Below are 23,142 nucleotides of genomic sequence, written 5' to 3'. Positions count from 1 at the left end.
CGAAGGTACCACTTTCCAAATCGATCTATTCAATACGTTTGATCTTGCAAAACTCCCACAATGTACAGTAGCACCATGCTTACAGTTTCTTCAATCTTGTACTAGAAAGTACACAAATTCAATAAGGAATACATGACATTTCTAAACCCTAATGTGGCTAGCTGCGCACATTAGAGGTGCACATACCAGACATGGCACTACTTCATTTCCAAAAGATCAATATGCAAGAATGAATTGTACTCCCTCCGTCGCAAAATAAGTGTCGCTGATTTAGTACAACTTTGTACTGAATCAGTTACACTTATTTTGGGACAGAGAGAGTATTAGATAAGTGGAAACAAATTTGTACAAATGAATGTGAATAATTTCAACAAAGAGACTATGAACAATAATGTACACATATGTGCAAGTGTAGTCTCTTCCCCCAGGGCCTAGTTTGTGGCTCGGACGGAAGTTACAGGCTCTGTACAACACGGTATCACAAAACTGGTAAAGCCGCCAAGCGGCTTGCATTTGCGAAGGTAATATCTGAACAGAGCATCAACTGTTCGGTAGAAGTAACTACATATATGTCTTTCAAAGTGAAGCCATGAACCACAGGTAAGATATATCCATTCCCCAGGTGTGAGTTCAGATATGGCATGCATACGGTGTTCAAGAAAACACGTATCACTCCCTGCAAATGAAACAACCGTGATGATTTAATAAACAAACCATAGATGTAGAACAAAGCCTTCACTTGCAACGATGGCTATCCATTACTATACGAAATAAAATGTGAGCAGTAGGCAGCCAGAAGTCAACTAACAGAATAATATGAATCCCCTTACCACTGATAAAAAGTAAATAAAATAAATGTGCATAAAGACAGTGGAATACCTGAATCAAAGACATATGGAAGTTTCCGATTTTACTCCACTTCAAGGAAAGAGAGAAATCATTTAAGCCAACCGTACCATATACTTTATCCCCTGATGCCTCCACAACACCTGACGCGCTAACTACCTGCAAGGAAACAAATCATTCCAGATGTTAGAATCCTACTTGGAATATTAATACTGTATATGATTTAAAATTTCAAAAAAGTGATGCTGAAGCTAAGAGACTGTTAATAGTGCAACCAGTGATGGTAAACACATCTTGAAGCAATGGAGCAACAAAAACACATCATAAAAGAAGTTTAGAATTTTAGATTTCTTACTACAGAGATGCATGCAACTGGAACCGTCTCCGTGCCATGTAAAACATCAATTATCATGTCCGCATTAATGGTAGCACCAATCTTTTCAGATGTAATCCTCATTAGTGGGGATGAAGTCATCGAAATGTTCAGGACCATGTCATCATTTGGATAGTTCCAATACAAGCGAGGAATAATAAATTTCCAGCCTGCTGTATTCAGTAGAGATTGATCAGGAACTTTGTCGACAACCCAATGCATGGAACCTGCCTGAAGGGGGAAAAGGGATAATGTAAAACCTACAAGGCAGAACATTCTTGACATATTATTAAAAATGTCTGATTACCTTGAAGTAAGCCTCTAATGCCGAATTGAATACATCTTCATCGAGTGAAAGCAAAAGCATATTTGATGCTCCACCACAAGATAATGAAAGCTGGGGATGCTTCTGCAAATTGCTAGTCTTAGCAACTGTAGAAGTGAACAATCCACTGATATCAAACTCAATTGAGGAATTCCCGTATTGTGGATCATTGACAAAAGTCATGTTCAGAGCAGTGACATTGTCCAGACTGACACTCCTAGGAAGACCTTGAAGCAACGAGTCCAGTTTTGATGTGCTGCCAATAATATTTTCCGGTATTACCTTTTCAACCGCAGCTCGAATATGGTCCTCAAAAGCATTTATAAACCTTCAAAAAGAAGGCCAAGTAGGAAAAATAATTAAATTAGGAGAATTTCGCCTTTGACGTGATTGGTTATATTTATAAAAGAGGGAACATCAAATCAAATAAAATGATCAGATATGTTCATGTTTATGAAGGAGCCTGACCAAAGCCGTGAATGGCATCTCATTTGTTTTCTAGTCTCAGAAGATGAACAAAAATTGAACTAAATCATGTCTCACTAGAAATATCACGTATGTTTGTCCTAGTCTCACAAAAGCTACGCACTTTTTACACCAAGAGACATCATTTCCTAAACTCTAAATCCTCAAGTGCTAATAAACAATTTCAACTTGTATTTTAATTTTTTAGCATTTATTTTTAAAGAGATACACAAGGAGAGCATACCCTTGATAAAACCAAGATGCTCCACCATCCAGAGATATCACCAAGTCCTTCACAGAACAACCACATTGTGTGGCATTCAGAGCCAAACTTCCATTGTAATTCTTGATTTCCATGGTTGTCCCAACTTCCATTCCTTGAACCTTACACACATGGAAAATTCATGAGCTGCTTCTTCTCAGTAGCAGAACAGACAAACAACAACTAAAGATAGAGTAGAAAGTAACCTAGTATCTTAGCTGGCTAGGAAGTTTACATGATGCAACAATGGAATATCATCATAAGTCAAATATATAGCATATCATGAGTATAATATGAAACATTACCCACAATTTGACAAGTTAATTTGAGATTTTAAGACCATAATGCTCATGCCAGTTATTAGACTTTTTCCTTGAGCATAAATCAAACTATCAGAAAGTTTTCAGTAAAGGTACAACAATGGGTTGTATTTTGACACACTCGATGATCTAATTTTCAAATGTTTTACTGTTTCCAAAAGAAAACATAGACTTCACAACATTCTTCAAGCAATTCAAGGAAAAATGAATGTTATGTAACAATCAAAAATAAGACAGAGCCAGTAAGATAGTACTGGTCTCCAGCGTATTTGCTGTATCAAGGAGTATCCTCACCCTTGAGTACAATTCTTACACTAGACCCCTCCTGCCTACTTCCTTTAACTGGCCAAAACCAGTGCAGTAGCATAGTACAATAATAGCTGATCAATTAATGATTTTTGAAACTCTGATAGTACCAAGGATTGTTTTAACTCATCAATGCATGATTGTTTGTCTTCGAGTTAAAGAGTAACTGTGTAAGTAATACAATTGCCACGTGCGGTAAACTGATTCAGAATTAAATACTTTTGAAGAAGTCAAAGAATTGCAGACTTGCAAAATATTAACATACAGCAAGAAGCAGCTTCTGCTATTTGAGTTAAAATGTGTTGTCAAAAGAATATTCTCAGTGGAAAAGGATAAATAATGAATAAGTATGTAAATCAAGAAACCGAGAAGAAATTTCCAGCTTGGTTTGATAGAGACAAGAAACCATGAATATGCAAACTCGTTGTGTAAGCAATCTACTTCTGTTTCCATTCTTTGAGCCATCAAAGTGAAGAGAATGTCAGGAACTAACTCACACTTCAATCACTAGACAGCTAGGTAAACTTACACTCATAAGGCATACAAGAGTACTACTAAAGGTCGCGTTTCTTAAGCACCAAACTCACACGATCCACATAACTACAGTTGGAATTAAGAAATATCCAAGCCAGGGCAATTATGTTCTGGTGTCAAGCTAGTGCTAGCATACAAATTCAATGATGCTGTCAAAACAAAGCAATCAGAGTTCACACCGAATTTCACGATAATGGTAGACCAAATCTAGCACATTCGACACCAAATCGCACCCCCTTCTGGCCCGCAGTAGCCAGAGGAAATCAGTCGATTACCAGGATCGAGGCGGTGCCGCTGTCGGAGATCTCCACGGGGAAGTACCAGGAGTAGTAGGAGTAGCTCCAGGCCATGCTGATGTTGGCGGTAATGCCGGAGGCGACGACGACGAGGGCCGAGTCGCCGAGGCGAACAACAGAGTCATCCCCCACGTCGAGGTGGAAGAGCGTGATGTTGGAGACGGCGGCGCGGATGCCGCCGAGGAAGGGCACGCGAAAGGCCTTCTCCGCCCCGGGGAGGCGGAGCGGGGTGAGCGACCGCACCGCCTCGCCGATCAGCACGTCCTTGGCGAAGGCCAGGCCCGTGTCGCCGATCACCGCGGAGAGGTGCGCCTCGTCGCCGGTGGCCGCGGCGGAGGCGAAGAGGGGGAGGACGAGGACGAGGAGTAAAGGGAGGAGGTGGTGATGGGCCATGGCGGGTGGGGGAGGGGTAGGAGGCGGGCGGCGGAAGGAAGAAGAGGAAGGAAGGAAGGCAGGTAGCAGCGGCAGTCTGGTGAACTCTGAGTCATCATCGATTCGCAGAGTTCCAAATCAATAAGGAATAGAAAAAAAACATGCTCTAATCCTGCGGTTATTAAAAATAGAGTTATAAAGAACACATTTATCACTTTTTAAAAATGAAAGAACACATTTATGTGCATCACAGGATAAAAAGTAAGTTTTTTAAAATTAGTTGTGTGCCATAGCTGTAAAAGAAACAAAACTCATGAGGTTCTTTTTCTTTGCGGGTAAAAAAGATCATGAGGTTCGGATTAATGGTTTCTTTTCCTTTAAACTGTATGAAAGTACCAGTTCTTAGGAAAAAAGAATTTATGATTAAAAACCATAAAAATATCAAACAAGCCCTCATAAAAGAAAATTGAGAAAATAAAAACTCTGATGAAATTAGGGATGAAAATGAAGTGGAAAATTTCCGCTTTTCCGGAGAAAAAATGGAAACGGAAAGAAAATATGAAAACGAAAACGGTTTGCGAAAAGGAAATGAAAATGGAATTTTTTATGTGGAAACGGAAACAAAAATGACACAGTGTTTTCCGATGGAACACACGTGGAAATGGAACTTTCCGTTTCCGTGAATATGGAATTTCCATTTCTACTATAGGCCCATGTCTGCTTTGTAGTCCAACTACCAAACAACACACAACGACACAATGAGCAGAGTAAGTGATGGATCATTTAAGGACCAATTTTTATTATCACACACGTACTAACTAGACCCTATACGGAATTGTCATGTACTACTACTATAATACTACCCTATGTTGCTAACACAATCATATAATATTATAGTCATGTTAACAATACCTTAACTTTTTGTGTGTATTTCTTTATGATTCAAGGAGTTTTTAAGTTCCGGTCAATACATAGTTTTGTTTCCGTGTTCGCTATCTATTCGCTCCGTGTTTATTTCTGGTAGTATCTGTTTTCATATTCATTTTCGGGGTTTCTGTATTCGTTTTCGCTTCTGCAAAAAAAATGAAAACAAATATGATAGCACCTAGTTTCATCTGTTTCCGCTCTGTTTTCTTCCCTAGACGAAATCCTTCTAAATTGAAGACACCATATAACCGTATATATATTGGTACTAAAACATACGGATACAATTCACATTTGCAATCACATATTTGGACTAGATCTTCCAAATTTCCCCTATTTTGCAGAGATTATAGTTAGATTTTTAGAATTTGAACCTTTACATCTTGTATTAGCAAGTCAATCCTAGTTGTAGTCATACACGCATGTTTTCTTTCTTCCCGATAAAGAAAGAAAGACTCGCAGGCTTTTAGGGTTTCCTTCCTCCTACTGACGTCGTCGATCTACCTCGTCTTTTGTGGTCTTAGGGTCATTAAGACAGAGTGGATCTCGCTCCTTGCCGACTGAAGGGCTCATGCCTGTCTTTATGTGTTTTTTTGTCTGTTTAGGGTTTGTGTCCTACTTAGGAAGGCGAGGCGACGGCAACTCGCTGAAGTTGGAATATGGTTTTCCTCGCTTAGCCCCGTTTGGATGGTGTGTTCGTGTCGTCGGAGGACGCGTGGAGGTGTGCCTTCGGCGGGTCACACATGATTCGCTCGGTGTTTGTCTCGGTGGACCTGCGTGGATCCGGTCTCGTTCGTTTGCGTTCATGTGTCAATAGTTGGATCCTTTCAATCTATGATTCTCTACCAGCGACGATTGATGGTCTGGTGCGCTGATCCTTTGGGGTCTAGTACAACGAGGTTTGTCCAGCTCTGAGGGAGTGGTGATGATGGCGACACGCTTTCGGCTCGCTACATTACTTGTAGTTATGAATATGAATATGAATGTAATTTTTGTTACTTCTTGTGTCTTTTATACTGCCATGATGTTTGATGAATAGATCTGAAGTTTTTCAAAAAATAAATCATAGTTGTAGTTGTCGAGATGAGAATGCAAACAGTTTCCGCGTGTGTTGTTGGCATTCTTCGCCCAAAAATAAATGAGTCTAACTGTGATATAAATCTTTGGGACATGGGTCCAGCGCACTCTCTAAGCCATATTAATTTTGAAAAATGTCTAAAATAAACAATTCAATAACTTATTTGTGACGAACATCTTCGAGTGTTCTCTTGCATATGAAGTTTCACAAAGAAATGACTCCAGTGCTCTTCTGGGGAAATGAACAAAATTGTAACTTCAAAGACCTTAAACTGTAATTTTTATATAGAACAGAATTCATTTTCTTCCGGGCAGAAGAACACTCCTTCGCGAAACTTTACACTGGACCATGTTCACACTGAAAACTGTTTCAAAATTATTCGACCTTTTTCTTTTTAAAATTACTTTTTAGCATGGGTTCACCTGGACGGAAATTCCGTTGGGTAGTTTCGAGTCTAACTAGTGTTTCTTTAGGCACGCTCTTAAACTTCAGGCCTTAATCTAAGCTAAACTTCAAGCCTGAGTGATTGTGCAAGGGTGCCGACGTGCCGTGTCTTCCGGTTGCTTGCTGAAACTTGCACTCTTCTCCCTTCCACGCATGACAGATGCAAGTGATACTTGGAAGGCTGAACAAAGGATTGGCCAAGGTGTTCATGTGACGGAAGTTCCAAGACATGGTGAACTGAAACAACCAATACTATCTCGTACGAGTAGTAGTGTTCGGAAGAGAAAAAAAAGAATATCATATGAAAATCAATATTCGATGGAAACTTGTGAAAATCACGAGAAAACGATGTTTCGAAGTTTCGAAAAAATCCCATGAAAATATGGGATGTTAAGAGGTGATGTTCTATTGCCATGCAAAATTTCAAGTTCAAACACATTACAGGATATGAGCTATGAAAAAGACAAAATCAACATTGAATAGGGTCGAATAGTAACATCATTTTTCATTGCTGAATTTGTCTTTTTCATAGCTCGCATCCCGTAATGTGTTCGCATCCCGTAATGTGTTTTTACTTGAAATTTCACATGACAATAGAACATCATTCTTTTAGTATCCCATATTTTTTCAGTTTTTTTTAACTTTAAACATGGCTTTCACGAAGTTATCTTTGAATGTTGGTTTCCGTATGATATTCTCCCGAGAAAAAATACCACATGTTCCTAACCCAGTAACCATGACCTTAATAGGTTCACGTCATTTCAACATGGCATCCATCCGTGTTACCGCTTCTCATCCTTCCCTCTACACATTTTTCAAATCAAATATCATATATAGCATATTAAAATTGAAGTTTGGGTTTAAAAGATACTGATATTTTAAAAGATATTTGATATAGACTGCAGGTTCATTAGCAGAAAAGACAAGGGTTTTGCAAAAGCGAAACGTCAACTAAAACTGGACTATGGATTGATTACCAGAAATGACAAAGGTGTTTTCCATAAAAAAACAAAACATCACTTAAAACTAGACTGAGGGTTGATTACCAAAAACAACTGGGAGTTTTCTACTCAAAAGAGAAAAACTCACTTAAAGCTGGAATGCAGATTTGATTACCAGAAACATCAAGGGGTTTTCTACAAAATGCACGACGGACATGCAAGAACGGTCCTTCCTTTATTAGTAGATATAGATGTGTTCGTGTCTATTAGAGCATCTGCAGTCGGGCACCCCAAACCCGCCTCAAACGCCCGGGCGGGCCGTTGGGCCACTGACCGGTCATGAAATTTCGACCCAGCCGGGCGCCTCAAACGCATGGACTGACCGGCACCCCTCGTATCCAGCTCAAATATGGGGTGAATATGGGGCGCCCGAGAGCGCCCGCCACATCGGACTGACTGTTCGAAATATGCCCTAGAGGCAATAATAAAAGGATTATTATTATATTTCCTTGTTCATGATAAATGTCTTTTATTCATGCTATAATTGTGTTACCCGGAAATCGTAATACATGTGTGAATACATAGACCACAATATGTCCCTAGTGAGCCTCTAGTTGACTAGCTCGTTGATCAACAGATAGTCATGGTTTCCTGACTATGGACATTGGATGTCATTGATAACGGGATCACATCATTAGGAGAATGATGTGATGGACAAGACCCAATCCTAAGCATAGCACAAGATCGTGTAGTTCGTTTGCTAAAGCTTTTCCAATGTAAAGTATCTTTTCCTTAGACCATGAGATCGTGTAACTCCCGGATACCGTAGGAGTGCTTTGGGTGTACCAAACGTGACAACGTAACTGGGTGACTATAAAGGTATACTACGGGTATCTCCGAAAGTGTCTGTTGGGTTGACACGGATCGAGACTGGGATTTGTCACTCCGTATGACGGAGAGGTATCTCTGGGCCCACTCGGTAATGCATCATCATAATGAGCTCAAAGTGACCAAGTGTCTGGTCACGGGATCATGCATTATGGCATGAGTGAAGTGACTTGCCGGTAACGAGATTGAACGAGGTATTGGGATACCGACGATCGAATCTCGGGCAATAACATACCGATTGACAAAGGGAATTGTATACGGGGTTGCTTGAATCCTCGACATCGTGGTTCATCCGATGAGATCATCGAGGAGCATGTGGGAGCCAACATGGGTATCCAGATCCCGCTGTTGGTTATTGACCGGAGAGCCGTCTCGGTCATGTCTATGTGTCTCCCGAACCCGTAGGGTCTACACACTTAAGGTTCGGTGACGCTAGGGTTGTAGAGATATTAGTATGCAGCAAACCGAAAGTTGTTCGGAGTCCCGGATGAGATCCTGGATGTCACGAGGAGTTCCGAAATGGTCCGGAGGTAAATAATTATATATGGGAAGTCGAGTTTCGGCCATCGGGAAAGTTCGGGGGTCACCGGTATTGTACCGGGACCACCGGAAGGGTCCCGGGGGTCTACCGGGTGGGGCCACCTATCCCGGAGGGCCCCATGGGCTGAAGTGGGAGGGGAACCAGCCCCTGGTGGGCTGGTGCGCCCCCCTTGGCCCCCTGCGCCTAGGGTTGGGAACCCTAGGGGAGGGGGCGCCTCCACTTGCCTTGGGGGCCAAGGCACCCCCCTTGGCCGGCGCCCCCCTAGGAGATCCCATCTCCTAGGGCCGGCGCCCCCCTTGGGGACCCTATATATAGAGGGGGGAGGGAGGGCAGCCGCACCCTTGCACTTGGCGCCTCCCTTCCCCCTTGCTACACCTCTCCCTCCCGCAGACGCTTGGCGAAGCCCTGCCGGGATCCCTGCTGCATCCACCACCACGCCGTCGTGCTGCTGGATCTTCATCAACCTCTCCTTCCCCTTGCTGGATCAAGAAGGAGGAGACGTCACGCTGACCGTACGTGTGTTGAACGCGGAGGTGCCATCCGTTCGGCGCTAGGATCTCCGGTGATTTGGATCACGACGAGTACAACTCCCTCAACCCCGTTCTCTTGAACGCTTCCACTCGATCTACAAGGGTATGTAGATGAACTCCTCTCTCTTGTTGCTAGATGAACTCATAGATTGATCTTGGTGAAACCATAGAATTTTTTTATTTTCTGCAATGTTCCCCAACAGTGGCATCATGAGCTAGGTCTATGCATAGTTCTCTTTGCACGAGTAGAACACAAATTTATTGTGGGCGTAGATGTTGTCAACTTTCTTGCCACTACTGGTCTTATTTTGCTTCAGCGGTATTGTGGGATGAAGCGTCCCGGACCGACCTTACACGTACGCTTACGTGAGACAGGTTCCACCGACTGACATGCACTAGTTGCATAAGGTGGCTAGCGGGTGTCTGTCTCTCCCACTTTAGTTGGAGCGGATTCGATGAAAAGGGTCCTTATGAAGGGTAAATAGAAGTTGACAAATCACGTTGTGACTTTTTCATAGGTAAGAAAAACGTTCTTGCTAGAACCCTATTGCAACCACGTAAAAGATGCAACAACAATTAGAGGACGTCTAACTTGTTTTTGCAGCAATTGCTTTGTGATGTGATATGGCCAAAAGTTGTGATGAATGATGAATGATATATTGTGATGTATGAGATCATGTTCTTGTAATAGGAATCACGACTTGCATGTCGATGAGTATGACAACCGGCAGGAGCCATAGGAGTTGTCTTAATAATTGTATGACCTGCGTGTCAATGATTTAACGCCATGTAATTACTTTACTTTATTGCTAAACCGTTAGCCATAGTAGTAGAAGTAATAGTTGGTGAGCAACTTCATGGAGACACGATGATGGAGATCATGATGATGGAGATCATGGTGTCATGCCGGTGTCGAATATGATCATGGAGCCCCGAAGATGGAGATCAAAGGAGCTATATGATATTGGCCATATCATGTCACTACTATTTGATTGCATGTGATGTTTATCATGTTTTTGCATCTTGTTTACTTAGAACGACGGTAGTAAATAAGATGATCCCTCATAATAATTTCAAGAAAGTGTTCCCCCTAACTGTGCGCCGTTGCGACAGTTCGTTGTTTCGAAGCACCACGTGATGATCGGGTGTGATAGATTCTAACGTTCACATACAATGGGTGTAAGACAGATTTACACATGCAAAACACTTAGGTTAACTTGATGAGCCTAGCATGTACAGACATGGCCTCGGAACACAGAGACCGAAAGGTCAAACATGAGTCGTATGGAAGATACGATCAACATGGAGATGTTCACCGATGATGAGTAGTCCGTCTCACGTGATGATCGGACACGGCCTAGTCGACTCGGATCATGTAACACTTAGATGACTAGAGGGATGCCTAATCTGAGTGGGAGTTCATTAAATAATTTGATGAACTTAATTATCATGAACTTAGTCTAAAATCTTTGCAAAAAATGTCTTGTAGATCAAATGGCCAACGCTCATGTCAACATGAACTTCAACGCGTTCCTAGAGAAAACCAAGCTGAAAGATGATGGCAACAACTATACAGACTGGGTCCGGAACCTGAGAATCATCCTCATAGCTGCCAAGAAAGCATATGTCCTAGAAGGACCGCTAGGTGAAGCACCCATCCCAGAGAACCAAGACGTTATGAACGCTTGGCAGTCACGTGCTGATGATTACTCCCTCGTTCAGTGCGGCATGCTTTACAGCTTAGAACCGGGGCTCCAAAAGCGTTTTGAGCAACACGGAGCATATGAGATGTTCGAGGAGCTGAAAATGGTTTTCCAAGCTCACGCCCGGGTCGAGAGATATGAAGTCTCCAACAAGTTCTATAGTTGTAAGATGGAGGAAAGTAGTTCTGTCAGTGAGCACATACTCAAAATGTCTGGGTTGCACAACCACCTGTCCCAGCTGGACATTAACCTCCCGGACGAGGCGGTCATTGACAGAATCCTTCAGTCGCTCCCACCGAGCTACAAGAGCTTTGTGATGAACTACAATATGCAGGGGATGGTGAAAACTATTCCTGAAGTATTTTCAATGCTAAAGTCAGCAGAGGTAGAAATCAAAAAGGAACATCAAGTGTTGATGGTCAATAAAACCACTAAGTTCAAGAAAGGCAAGGGTAAGAAGAACTTCAAGAAGGATGGCAAGGATGTTGCCACGCCCGGTAAGCCAGTTGCCGGGAAGAAGTCAAAGAATGGACCCAAGCCTGAGACTGAGTGCTTTTATTGCAAAGGGAAGGGTCACTAGAAGCGAAACTGCCCCAAATACTTAGCGGACAAGAAGGCCGGCAACACTAAAGGTATATGTGATATACATGTAATTGATGTGTACCTTACCAGTGCTCGTAGTAGCTCCTGGGTATTTGATACCGACGCCGTTGCTCATATTTGTAACTCAAAGCAGGAGCTGCGGAATAAGCGGAGACTGGCGAAGGACGAGGTGGCGATGCGCGTCGGGAATGGTTCCAAGGTCGATGTGATCGCCGTCGTCACGCTACCTCTACATTTACCTACAGGATTAGTTTTAAACCTCAATAATTGTTATTTAGTGCCAAGTTTGAGCATGGACATTGTATCTGGATCTCGTTTAATACGAGATGACTACTCATTTAAATCCGAGAATAATGGTTGTTCTATTTATATGAGAGATATGTTTTATGGTCATGCCCCGATGGTCAATGGTTTATTCTTAATGAATCTCGAACGTGATGTTACACATATTTATAGTGTGAATACCAAAAGATGTAAAGTTGATAACGATAGTCCCACATACTTGTGGCACTGCCGCCTTGGTCACATTGGTGTCAAGCACATGAAGAAGCTCCATGCCGATGGACTTTTAGAGTCTCTCGATTATGAATCATTTGACACATGCGAACCATGCCTTATGGGCAAAATAACCAAGACTCCTTTCTCCGGAACAATGGAGCGAGCAACCAACTTATTGGAAATCATACATACTGATGTGTGCGGTCCAATGAGCGTTGAGGCTCGTGGAGGATATCGTTATGTTCTCAGTCTCACTGATGACTTAAGTAGATATGGGTATGTCTACTTGATGAAACACAAGTCTGAGACCTTTGAAAAGTTCAAGGAATTTCAGAATGAGGTAGAGAATCAACGTGACCAAAAGATAAAGTTCTTACGATCAGATCATGGAGGAGAATATTTAAGTCACGAATTTGGTACGCACTTAAGGAAATGTGGAATCGTTTTACAACTCACGCCGCCTGGAACACCTCAACGTAACGGTGTGTCCGAACGTCGTAATCGCACTCTATTGGATATGGTGCGATCTATGATGTCTCTTACCGATTTACCGCTATCATTTTGGGGATACGCTCTAGAGACAGCTACATTCACTTTAAATAGGGCTCCGTCTAAATCTGTTGAGACGACACCGTATGAATTATGGTTTGGGAAGAAACCTAAGCTGTCATTTATAAAAGTTTGGGGATGCGATGCTTATGTCAAGAAACTTCAACCTGAAAAGCTCAAACCCAAGTCGGAAAAATGCGTCTTCATAGGATACCCTAGGGAAACCGTTGGGTATACCTTCTACCTTAGATCCGAAGGCAAGATCTTTGTTGCCAAGAACGGATCCTTTCTGGAAAAAGAGTTTCTCTCAAAAGGAGTAAGTGGGAGGAAAGTAGAACTCGATGAAGTACTACCTCTTGAACCGGAAAGTAGTGCAGCTTAGGAAAATGTTCCTGTGGTGCCTACACCGACTGGAGAGGAAATTAATGATGATGATCAAGGTACTTCGGATCAAGTTGCTACTAAACTTCGTAGGTCCACAAGGACACGTTCCACACCAGAGTGGTATGGCAACCCTGTCCTGGAAATCATGTTGTTAGACATCGGTGAACCTTCGAACTATGAAGAAGCGATGGCGGGCCCAGATTCCAACATATGGCTTGAAGCCATGCAATCCGAGATAGAATCCATGTATGAAAACAAAGTATGGACTTTGACAGACTTGCCCAATGATCGGCGAGCGATAGAAAACAAATGGATCTTTTTAAGAAGAAGACGGACGCGGATGGTAATGTTACCATCTATAAAGCTCGACTTGTCGCTAAGGGTTATCGGCAAGTTCAAGGGGTTGACTACGATGAGACTTTCTCTCCCGTAGCGAAGCTGAAGTCCGTTTGAATCATGTTAGCAATTGCCGCATACTATGATTATGAGATATGGCAGATGGGCGTCAAAACGGCATTCCTTAACGGCTATCTTAAGGAAGAACTGTATATGATGCAGCCGGAAGGTTTTGTCGATCCTAAGAATGCTAACAAGGTATGCAAGCTCCAGCGATCCATTTATGGGCTGGTGCAAGCATCTCAGAGTTGGAACATTCGCTTTGATGAGATGATCAAAGCGTTTGGGTTTATGCAGACTTATGGAGAAGCCTGCGTTTACAAGAAAGTGAGTGGGAGCTCTGTAGCATTTCTCATATTATATGTAGATGACATACTTCTGATGGGAAATGATATAGAACTTTTGGACAACATTAAGGCCTACTTGAATAAGTGTTTTTCAATGAAGGACCTTGGAGAAGCTGCTTACATATTAGGCATCAAGATCTATAGGGATAGATCGAGACGCCTCATAGGTCTTTCACAAAGCACATACCTTGATAACATATTGAAGAAGTTCAATATGGATCAGTCCAAGAAAGGGTTCTTGCCTGTATTGCAAGGTGTAAGATTGAGCTCGGCTCAATGCCCGACCACGACAGAAGATAAAGAAGAGATGAGTGTCATCCCCTATGCCTCAGCCATAGGATCTATTATTTATGCCATGCTGTGTACCAGACCTGATGTAAACCTTGCCGTAAGTTTGGTAGGAAGGTACCAAAGTAATCCCGGCAAGGAACACTGGACAGCAGTCAAGAATATCCTGAAGTACCTGAAAAGGACAAAGGACATGTTTCTCGTTTATGGAGGTGACGAAGAGCTCGTCGTAAAGGGTTACGTCGATGCTAGCTTCGACACAGATCTGGATGACTCTAAGTCTCAAACCGGATACGTGTATATATTGAATCGTGGAGCAGTAAGCTGGTGCAGTTGCAAGCAGAGCGTCGTGGCGGGATCTACATGTGAAGCGGAGTACATGGTAGCCTCGGAGGCAGCGCATGAAGCAATATGGATGAAGGAGTTCATCACCGACCTAGGAGTCATACCCAATGCGTCGGGGCCGATCACTCTCTTCTGTGACAACACTGGAGGTATTGCCCTTGCCAAGGAGCCCAGGTTTCACAAGAAGAACAGGCACATCAAGCCTCGTTTCAACTCCATCTGTGAAAATGTTCAAGATGGAGACATAGATATTTGCAAAGTACATACGGATCTGAATGTCGCAGATCCGTTGACTAAACCTCTTCCGCGAGCAAAACATGATCAACACCAGAACTCTATGGGTGTTCGATTCATCACAATGTAACTAGATTATTGACTCTAGTGCAAGTGGGAGACTGTTGGAAATATGCCCTAGAGGCAATAATAAAAGGATTATTATTATATTTCCTTGTTCATGATAAATGTCTTTTATTCATGCTATAATTGTGTTACCCGGAAATCGTAATACATGTGTGAATACATAGACCACAATATGTCACTAGTGAGTCTCTAGTTGACTAGCTCGTTGATCAACAAATAGTCATGGTTCCCTGACTATGGACATTGGATGTCATTGATAACGGGATCACATCATTAGGAGAATGATGTGATGGACAAGACCCAATCCTAAGCATAGCACAAGATCGTGTAGTTCGTTTGCTAAAGCTTTTCCAATGTCAAGTATCTTTTCCTTAGACCATGAGATCGTGTAACTCCCGGATACCATAGGAGTGCTTTGGGTGTACCAAATGTCGCAACGTAACTGGGTGACTATAAAGTTATACTACGGGTATCTCCGAAAGTTTCTATTGGGTTGACATGGATCGAGACTGGGATTTGTCACTCCGTATGACGGAGAGGTATCTCTGGGACCACTCGGTAATGCATCATCATAATGAGCTCAAAGTGACCAAGTGTCTGGTCATGGGATCATGCATTACGGTACGAGTAAAGTGACTTGCCGGTAATGAGATTGAATGAGGTATTGGGATACCAACGATTGAATCTCGGGCAATACATACCGATTGACAAAGGGAATTGTATACGGGGTTGCTTGAATGCTCGACATCGTGGTTCATCCGATGAGATCATCGAGGAGCATGTGGGAGCCAACATGGGTATCCAGATCCCGCTGTTGGTTATTGATTGGAGAGCCATCTCGGTCATGTCTACGTGTCTCCCAAACCCGTAGGGTCTACACACTTAAGGTTCAGCGACGCTAGGGTTGTAGAGATATTAGTATGCAGCAAACCGAAAGTTGTTTGGAGTCCCGGATGAGATCCCGGACGTCACGAGGAGTTCCGAAATGGTCCGGAGGTAAAGAATTATATATGGGAAGTCGAGTTTCGGCCATCGAGAAAGTTTCGGGGGTCACCAGTATTGTACCGGGACTACCGGAAGGGTCCCGGGGGTCCACCGGGTGGGGCCACCTATCCCGGAGGGCCCCATGGGCTGAAGTGGGAGGGGAACCAGCCCCTGGTGGGCTGGTGCGCCCCCCCTTGGGCACCCCTGGGCCTAGGGTTGGGAACCCTAGGGGAGGGGGCACCTCCACTTGCCTTGGGGGGCAAGGCACCCCCCTTGGCCGTCGCCCCCCCTAGGAGATCCCATCTCCTAGGGCCGGTGCCCCCCGGGGAACCCTATACATAGAGGAGGGAGGGAGGGCAGCCGCACCCTTGCACTTGGCGCCTCCCTCCCCCCTTGCTACACCTCTCCCTCCCGCAGACGCTTGGCGAAGCCCTGCCGGGATCCCTGCTGCATCCACCACCACGCCATCGTGCTGCTGGATCTTCATCAACCTCTCCTTCCCCTTGCTGGATCAAGAAGGAGGAGACGTCATGCTGACCATACGTGTGTTGAACGCGGAGGTGCCGTCCGTTCGGCGCTAGGATCTCTGGTGATTTGGATCACGACGAGTACGACTCCCTCAACCCCGTTCTCTTGAACGCTTCCGCTCGATCTACAAGGGTATGTAGATGCACTCCTCTCTCTCGTTGCTAGATGAACTCATAGATTGATCTTGGTGAAACCGTAGAATTTTTTTATTTTCTGCAACGTTCCCCAACACCGACGTCGGGGTCCCAAGCGGAATCGTCCGGAAACCCGGCGGTCTGAAGCTCCTCTCCTCCGTCGGACCGATGTCACCGCATGGCGCTGCTCCGTCGGACCGCGTAGTGCATAGCCTGGCTATTTAAGCCAACCACCAGCACCGAAACCCTACCCCTCCACATTTTCCTCCGCCCGTCCATCGCCGCCGCCACTTTCCACTCCCCATCCGCCACCACTAGTAGCCATGCCCCCACACCGTCGGATAAGGGGACACCCATCTATAACGCCAGAGCACTGGCTACAGCTCCTTGAGCAGATCGGGGTGAGGCTCGAAGCCCGGATCATCGCGGCGCTACCTCCGAATGCAGTGGATCCGGCCCGGAGGAGGAGGTTGAGGAGGAGGAGGGGGTGAGGAGGGGGATGACGAGGAGGAGCTGTAGGAGGATGTGGGGGGCATCGGGGACACGGATCTGCATGTTAGAAGTATGCCCTAGAGGCAATAATAAATTAGTTATTATTATTATATTTCCTTGTTCATGATAATCGTTTATTATCCATGCTATAATTGTATTGATAGGAAACTCAGATACATGTGTGGATACATAGACAACACCATGTCCCTAGTAAGCCTCTAGATGACTAGCTCGTTGATCAATAGATGGTTACGGTTTCCTGACCATGGACATTGGATGTCATTGATAACGGGATCACATCATTAGGAGAATGATGTGATGGACAAGACCCAATCCTAAGCCTAGCACAAAGATCGTGTAGTTCGTATGCTAAAGCTTTTCTAATGTCAAGTATCATTTCCTTAGACCATGAGATTGTGCAACTCCCGGATACTGTAGGAATGCTTTGGGTGTACCAAACATCACAACGTAACTGGGTGGCTATAAAGGTGCACTACGGGTATCTCTAAAAGTTTCTGTTGGGTTGGCACGAATCGAGACTGGGATTTGTCACTCCGGTTGACGGAGAGGTATCTCTAGGCCCACTTGGTAGGACATCATCATAATGTGCACAATGTGACCAAGGGGTTGATCACGGGATGATGTGTTACGGAACGAGTAAAGAGACTTGCCGGTAACGAGATTGAACAAGGTATCGGCATACCGACGACCGAATCTCGGGCAAGTACAATACCGCTAGACAAAGGGAATTGTATACGGGATTGATCGAATCCTCGACATTGTGGTTCATCTAATGAGATCATAGTGGAACATGTGGGAGCCAACATGGGTATCCAGATCCCGCTTTTGGTTATTGACCGGAGAACGTCTCGGTCATGTCTGCATGGTTCCCGAACCCGTAGGGTCTACACACTTAAGGTTCGATGACGCTAGGGTTATAAAGGAAGTTTGTATGTGGTTACCGAATGTTGTTCGGAGTCCCGGATGAGATCCCGGACATCACGAGGAGTTTTGGAATGGTCCGGAGGTAAAGTTTTATATATGGGAAGCCTGTTTTGGTCACCGGAAAAGTTTCGGGTTTTATCGGTAACGTACCAGGACCACCGGGAGGGTCCCGGGGGTCCACCAAGTGGGGCCACCATCCCCGGAGGGCTGCATGGGCCAAGTGTGGGAGGGGACCAGCCCCAGGTAGGCTGGTGCTCCCCCCACAAGGGCCCAAGGCGCCTAGGGTTTCGGGAGGGGGCGCCTCCACCTTACTTGGGGGGCAAGTTTCCCCCTCTCCCCCCTTGGCCGCCCCCCTAGATGGGATCTATGTCTGGCCGCCTCCCCTGGGGGTGGAACCCTAGGTGGGGGCACAGCCCTCCCTCTCCCCCTATATATAGTGGAGGCAAAGGGGCAGCCCAACACACGAAGTTCTTCTCCTGTTGGCGCAGCCCTACCTCTCTTTCTCCTCCTCTCCCGCGGTGCTTGGCGAAGCCCTGCAGGATTGCCACGCTCCTCCATCACCACCACGCCATTGTGCTGCTGCTGGACGGAGTCTTCCCCAACCTCTCCCTCTCTCCTTGCTGGATCAAGGCATGGGAGACGTCACCGGGCTGTACGTGTGTTGAACGTGGAGGTGCCGTCCGTACGGCACTAGGATCTCCGGTGATTTGGATCACGACGAGTACGACTCCTTCAACCCTGTTATCTTGAACGCTTCCGCTTAGCGATCTACAAGGGTATGTAGATGCATTCCCCTCTCTCTCGTTGCTAGTCTCTCCATAGATAGATCTTGGTGACACGTAGGAAATTTTTTGAATTTCTGCTACGTTCCCCAATAGTGGCATCATGAGCTAGGTCTATTGCGTAGATTCTTTGCATGAGTAGAACACAAAATAGTTGTGGGCATTGATTTTGTTCAATACGCTTACAGTTACTAGTCCAATCTTGATTCGGCGGCATTGTGGGATGAAGCGACCCAGACCGACCTTACACGTACACTTATGTGAGACATGTTCCACCGGCTGACATGCACTTGTTCCATAAGGTGGCTAGTGGGTGCCAGTCTCTCCCACTTTAGTCGGATCGGATTCGATGAAAAGGGTCCTTATGAAGGGTAAATAGCAATTGGCATATCACGTTGTGGTTTTTGCGTAGGTAAGAAACGTTCTTGCTAGAAACCCATAGCAGCCACGTAAAACATGCAAACAACAATTAGAGGACGTCTAACTTGTTTTTGCAGGGTATGCTTTGTGATGTGATATGGCCAAGAAGAATGTGATGAATGATATGTGATGTATGAGATTGATCATGTTCTTGTAATAGGAATCACGACTTGCATGTCGATGAGTATGACAACCGGCAGGAGCCATAGGAGTTGTCTTTATTTATTGTATGACTTGCGTGTCATTGAACAACGCCATGTAATTACTTTACTTTATTGCTAACCGGTAGCCATAGTAGTAGAAGTAATAAGTTGGCGAGACAACTTCATGGAGACATGATGATGGAGATCATGATGATGGAGATCGTGGTGTCATGCCAGTGACGATGATGATCATGGAGCCCCGAAGATGGAGATCAAAAGGAGCAAAAATGATATTGGCCATATCATGTCACTATTTGATTGCATGTGATGTTTATCATGTTTATGCATCTTATTTGCTTAGAACGACGGTAGTAAATAAGATGATCCCTCATTAAAATTTCAAGAAAGTGTTCCCCCTAACTGTGCACCGTTGTGAAAGTTCGTCGTTTCGAAGCACCATGTGATGATCGGGTGTGATAGATTCTAACGTTCACATACAACGGGTGTAAGCCAGATTTACACACGCGAAACACTTAGGTTAACTTGACAAGCCTAGCATGTACATATATGGCCTCGGAACACAAGAGACCGAAAGGTGGAGCATGAGTCGTATAGTAGATACGATCAACATGACGATGTTCACCGATGATGACTAGTCCGTCTCATGTGATGATCAGACACGGCCTAGTTGACTCGCATCATGTAATCACTTAGATGACTAGAGGGATGTCTATCTGAGTGGGAGTTCATTAGATGAACTTAATTATCCTGAACATAGTCAAAAGTCCTTTGCAAATTATGTCATAGCTCGCGCTTTAGTTCTACTATTTTAGATATGTTCCTAGAGAAAATATAGTTAAAAGTCGACAGTAGCAATTATGCGGACAATAGAAGGCTGATGTCCTTAATGCACCGCTCGGTGTGCTGGACCTCGAACGTGGTCTGTGGATGTTGCGAACATCTGACATACACATTTTTTGATGACTACATGATAGTTCGGTAATGTTAAATGGTTTAGAATTGAGGCACCGAAGACATTTTTTGAAATGTCGCAGAACATATGAGATGCTCCAAGAGCTAAAATTGGGATTTCAGGCTCGTGCCCACCTCAAGAGGTATGAGACCTCCGACGAGTTTTCTAGCCTACAAACTAAGGGAGAAGATCTCAATCATTGAGCTTGTACTCAGATTGTCTGGGTACTACAATCACTTGAATCGAGTGGGAGTTAATCTTCCAGATGAGATAGTGATGTTTCTCCAAAGTCATTGCCACCAAGCTACTGGAGCTTCGTGTTGAACTATAACATAACAGGGATAGATATGATGATCCTTGAGCTATTCGCAATGTCCGACACCGCGAATGTAGAAATCAAGAAGGAGCATCAATTCTTGATGGTTAGTGAACCCACTAGTTTCAAGAAGGGCAAGGGCAAGAAGGGGTACTTCATGAAACAACAAATCAGTTGCTGCTCCAGTGAAGAAACCCAGGGTTGAACCCAAACCCGAGACTAAGTGCTTCTGTAATGAGGGAACGGATACTGGAGCAGAACCACCCTAGATACTTGGTAGATAAGAAGGAAGGCAAGGTCGACAGAAGTATATTGGATATACATTATGTTAATGTGTACTTTACTAGTACTCCTAGTAGCAGCAGGGTATTAGATACCGGTTCGGTTGCTAAGTGTTAGTAACTCGAAATAAAAAGCTACGGAATAAACAGAGACTAGCTAAAGGTGAGCTGGTGATATGTGTTGGAAGTGTTTCCAAGGTTGATGTGATCAAACATCGCACGCTCCCTCTACCATCAAGATTAGTATTAAACCTGAATAATTGTCATTTGGTGTTTGCGTTGAGCATAGACATGATTGGATTATGTCTATCGCAATACGATTATTCATTTAAGGAGAATAATGGTTACTCTATTTATTTGAATAATACCTTCAATGGTCTTGCACCTAAAGGAATGGTTTATTGAATCTCGATCGTAGTGATACACATTTTCATGCCAAAAGATATAAGATAGTAATGATAGTACCACTTACTTGTGGCACTGCCATGTAAGTCATATTGGTATAAAACGCATGAAGAAGCTCCATGTTGATGGATCTTTGGACTCACTCGTTTTGAAAAGTTTGAGACATGCGAACCATGTCTATTGGTGTAAACGCATGAAGAAACTCCATGCAGATGGATTGTTTGGACTCACTTGATTTTGAATCACTTGATATATGCAAATCATACCACATGGGCAAGATGACTGAAAAGCCTCGTTTTCAGTAAGATGGAACAAGATAGCAACTTGTTGGAAGTAACACATTTTGATGTGCGCAGTCCAATGAGTACTGAGGCATGCAGTGAATATCGTTATGTTCTTACTTCACAGATGATTTGAGTAGATGTTGAGTATATTTACTTGATGAAACACAAGTCTGAATTATTGAATGGTTCAAGTAATTTCAGAGTGAAGTTGAAGATCATCGTGACAAGAGGATAAAATGTCTATGATATGATCATAGACATGAGTATCTGAGTTACGAGCTTTGGCACGCAATTAAGACATTGTGGAAATTGTTTCACAATTAATACCACCTGGAACACCATAGTGTGATGGTGTGTCCGAACATCATAGTTGCACCCTATTGGATATGGTGCGTACCATGATGTCTCTTATCGAATTACCACTATCGTTCATGGGTTAGGCATTAGAGACAACCACATTCACTTCAATAGGGCACCACATAATTCCGTTGAGATGACATCGTATGAACTATGGTTTAGAGAAACCTAAGCTGTCGTTTCTTGAAAGTTTGGGGCAGCGACGCTTATATGAAAAAGTTTCATCCTGATGAGCTCGAACCCAAAGCGGATAAAATGCATCTTCATAGGACACCCAAAAACAGTTGGGTATACCTTCTATTTCAGATCCGGAAGCAAAAGGATTGTTTCTAGAAACGGGTCCTTTCTCGAGGAAAAGTTTCTCTCGAAAGAATTGAGTGGGAGGATGGTGGGGACTTGATGAGGTTGTTGAACCATCACTTCAACTAGTGTGTAGCAGGGCACAAGAAGTTTTTCCTGTGGCACCTACACCAATTGAAGTGGAAGCTGATGATAGTGATCAAAATGCTTCGGATCAAGTCACTACCAAACCTCGTAGGACGACAAGGACAGGTACTGCTTCAGAGTAGTACGGTGATCCTGTCTTGAAGGTCATGTTGCTAGACAACAATGAACCTACGAGCTATGGAGAAGCGATGGTGGGCCCGGATTCTGACAAATGGCTTGAGGCCATAAAATCCGAGAGAGGATCCATGTATGAAAACAAAGTGTAGACTTTGGAAGAACTACTTGATGGTCGTAAGGCTGTTGGGTACAGATGGATTTTAAAGAAAGACAGACAATGATGGTAAGTATCACCACTAAGAAAGCTCGACTTGTCGTTAAGATGTTTTTCGACAAGTTCAAGGAGTTGACCACGATGAGACTTTCTCACTCGTAGCGATGCTAAGAGTCTGTTGGAATTATATTAGCAATTACTACATGATTTATGAAATCTTGCAGATAGAATGTCAAAACATTGTTTCCTCGACGGTATCCTTGAGGAAAGGTTGTATGTGATACAACCAGAAGGTTTTGTCAATCTTGAAAGACGCTAATAAGTATGCAAGGCTCCAGCAATCCTTCTAAGGACTGGAGTAAGCATCTCGGAGTTGGAATGTACGCTTTGATGAGATGATCAAAGATCTTGGGTTTATACAAAGTTTATGAGAAACTTGTATTTCCAAAGAAGTGAGTGGGA

The 23,142-nt window shown here is 43.9% G+C and overlaps 1 protein-coding gene across 1 annotated transcript; it reads right to left on the bottom strand.

Moving 5' to 3' along the window:
* Positions 1-346: 346 nt before the first annotated feature.
* On the bottom strand, positions 347-4,182 carry LOC119338125 (putative BPI/LBP family protein At1g04970). Its single transcript, XM_037610423.1, has 6 exons — positions 3,707-4,182; positions 2,254-2,393; positions 1,527-1,872; positions 1,202-1,450; positions 880-1,005; positions 347-676 (listed from the first exon to the last, which is right to left on the bottom strand). The coding sequence occupies exons 1-6, from the start codon at positions 4,118-4,120 to the stop codon at positions 479-481; spliced, it is 1,473 nt and encodes a 490-aa protein (XP_037466320.1). The 5' UTR covers positions 4,121-4,182; the 3' UTR covers positions 347-478.
* Between the last annotated feature and the right edge of the window lie 18,960 nt (positions 4,183-23,142).

The sequence above is a fragment of the Triticum dicoccoides genome, chromosome 7B (assembly GCF_002162155.2).
Source record: "Triticum dicoccoides isolate Atlit2015 ecotype Zavitan chromosome 7B, WEW_v2.0, whole genome shotgun sequence".
In the NCBI taxonomy this organism is placed as follows: Eukaryota; Viridiplantae; Streptophyta; class Magnoliopsida; order Poales; family Poaceae; genus Triticum; species Triticum dicoccoides.
Note: the sequence above shows the minus strand (reverse complement) of the source record. Positions and strands in the feature narration are given on the sequence as shown.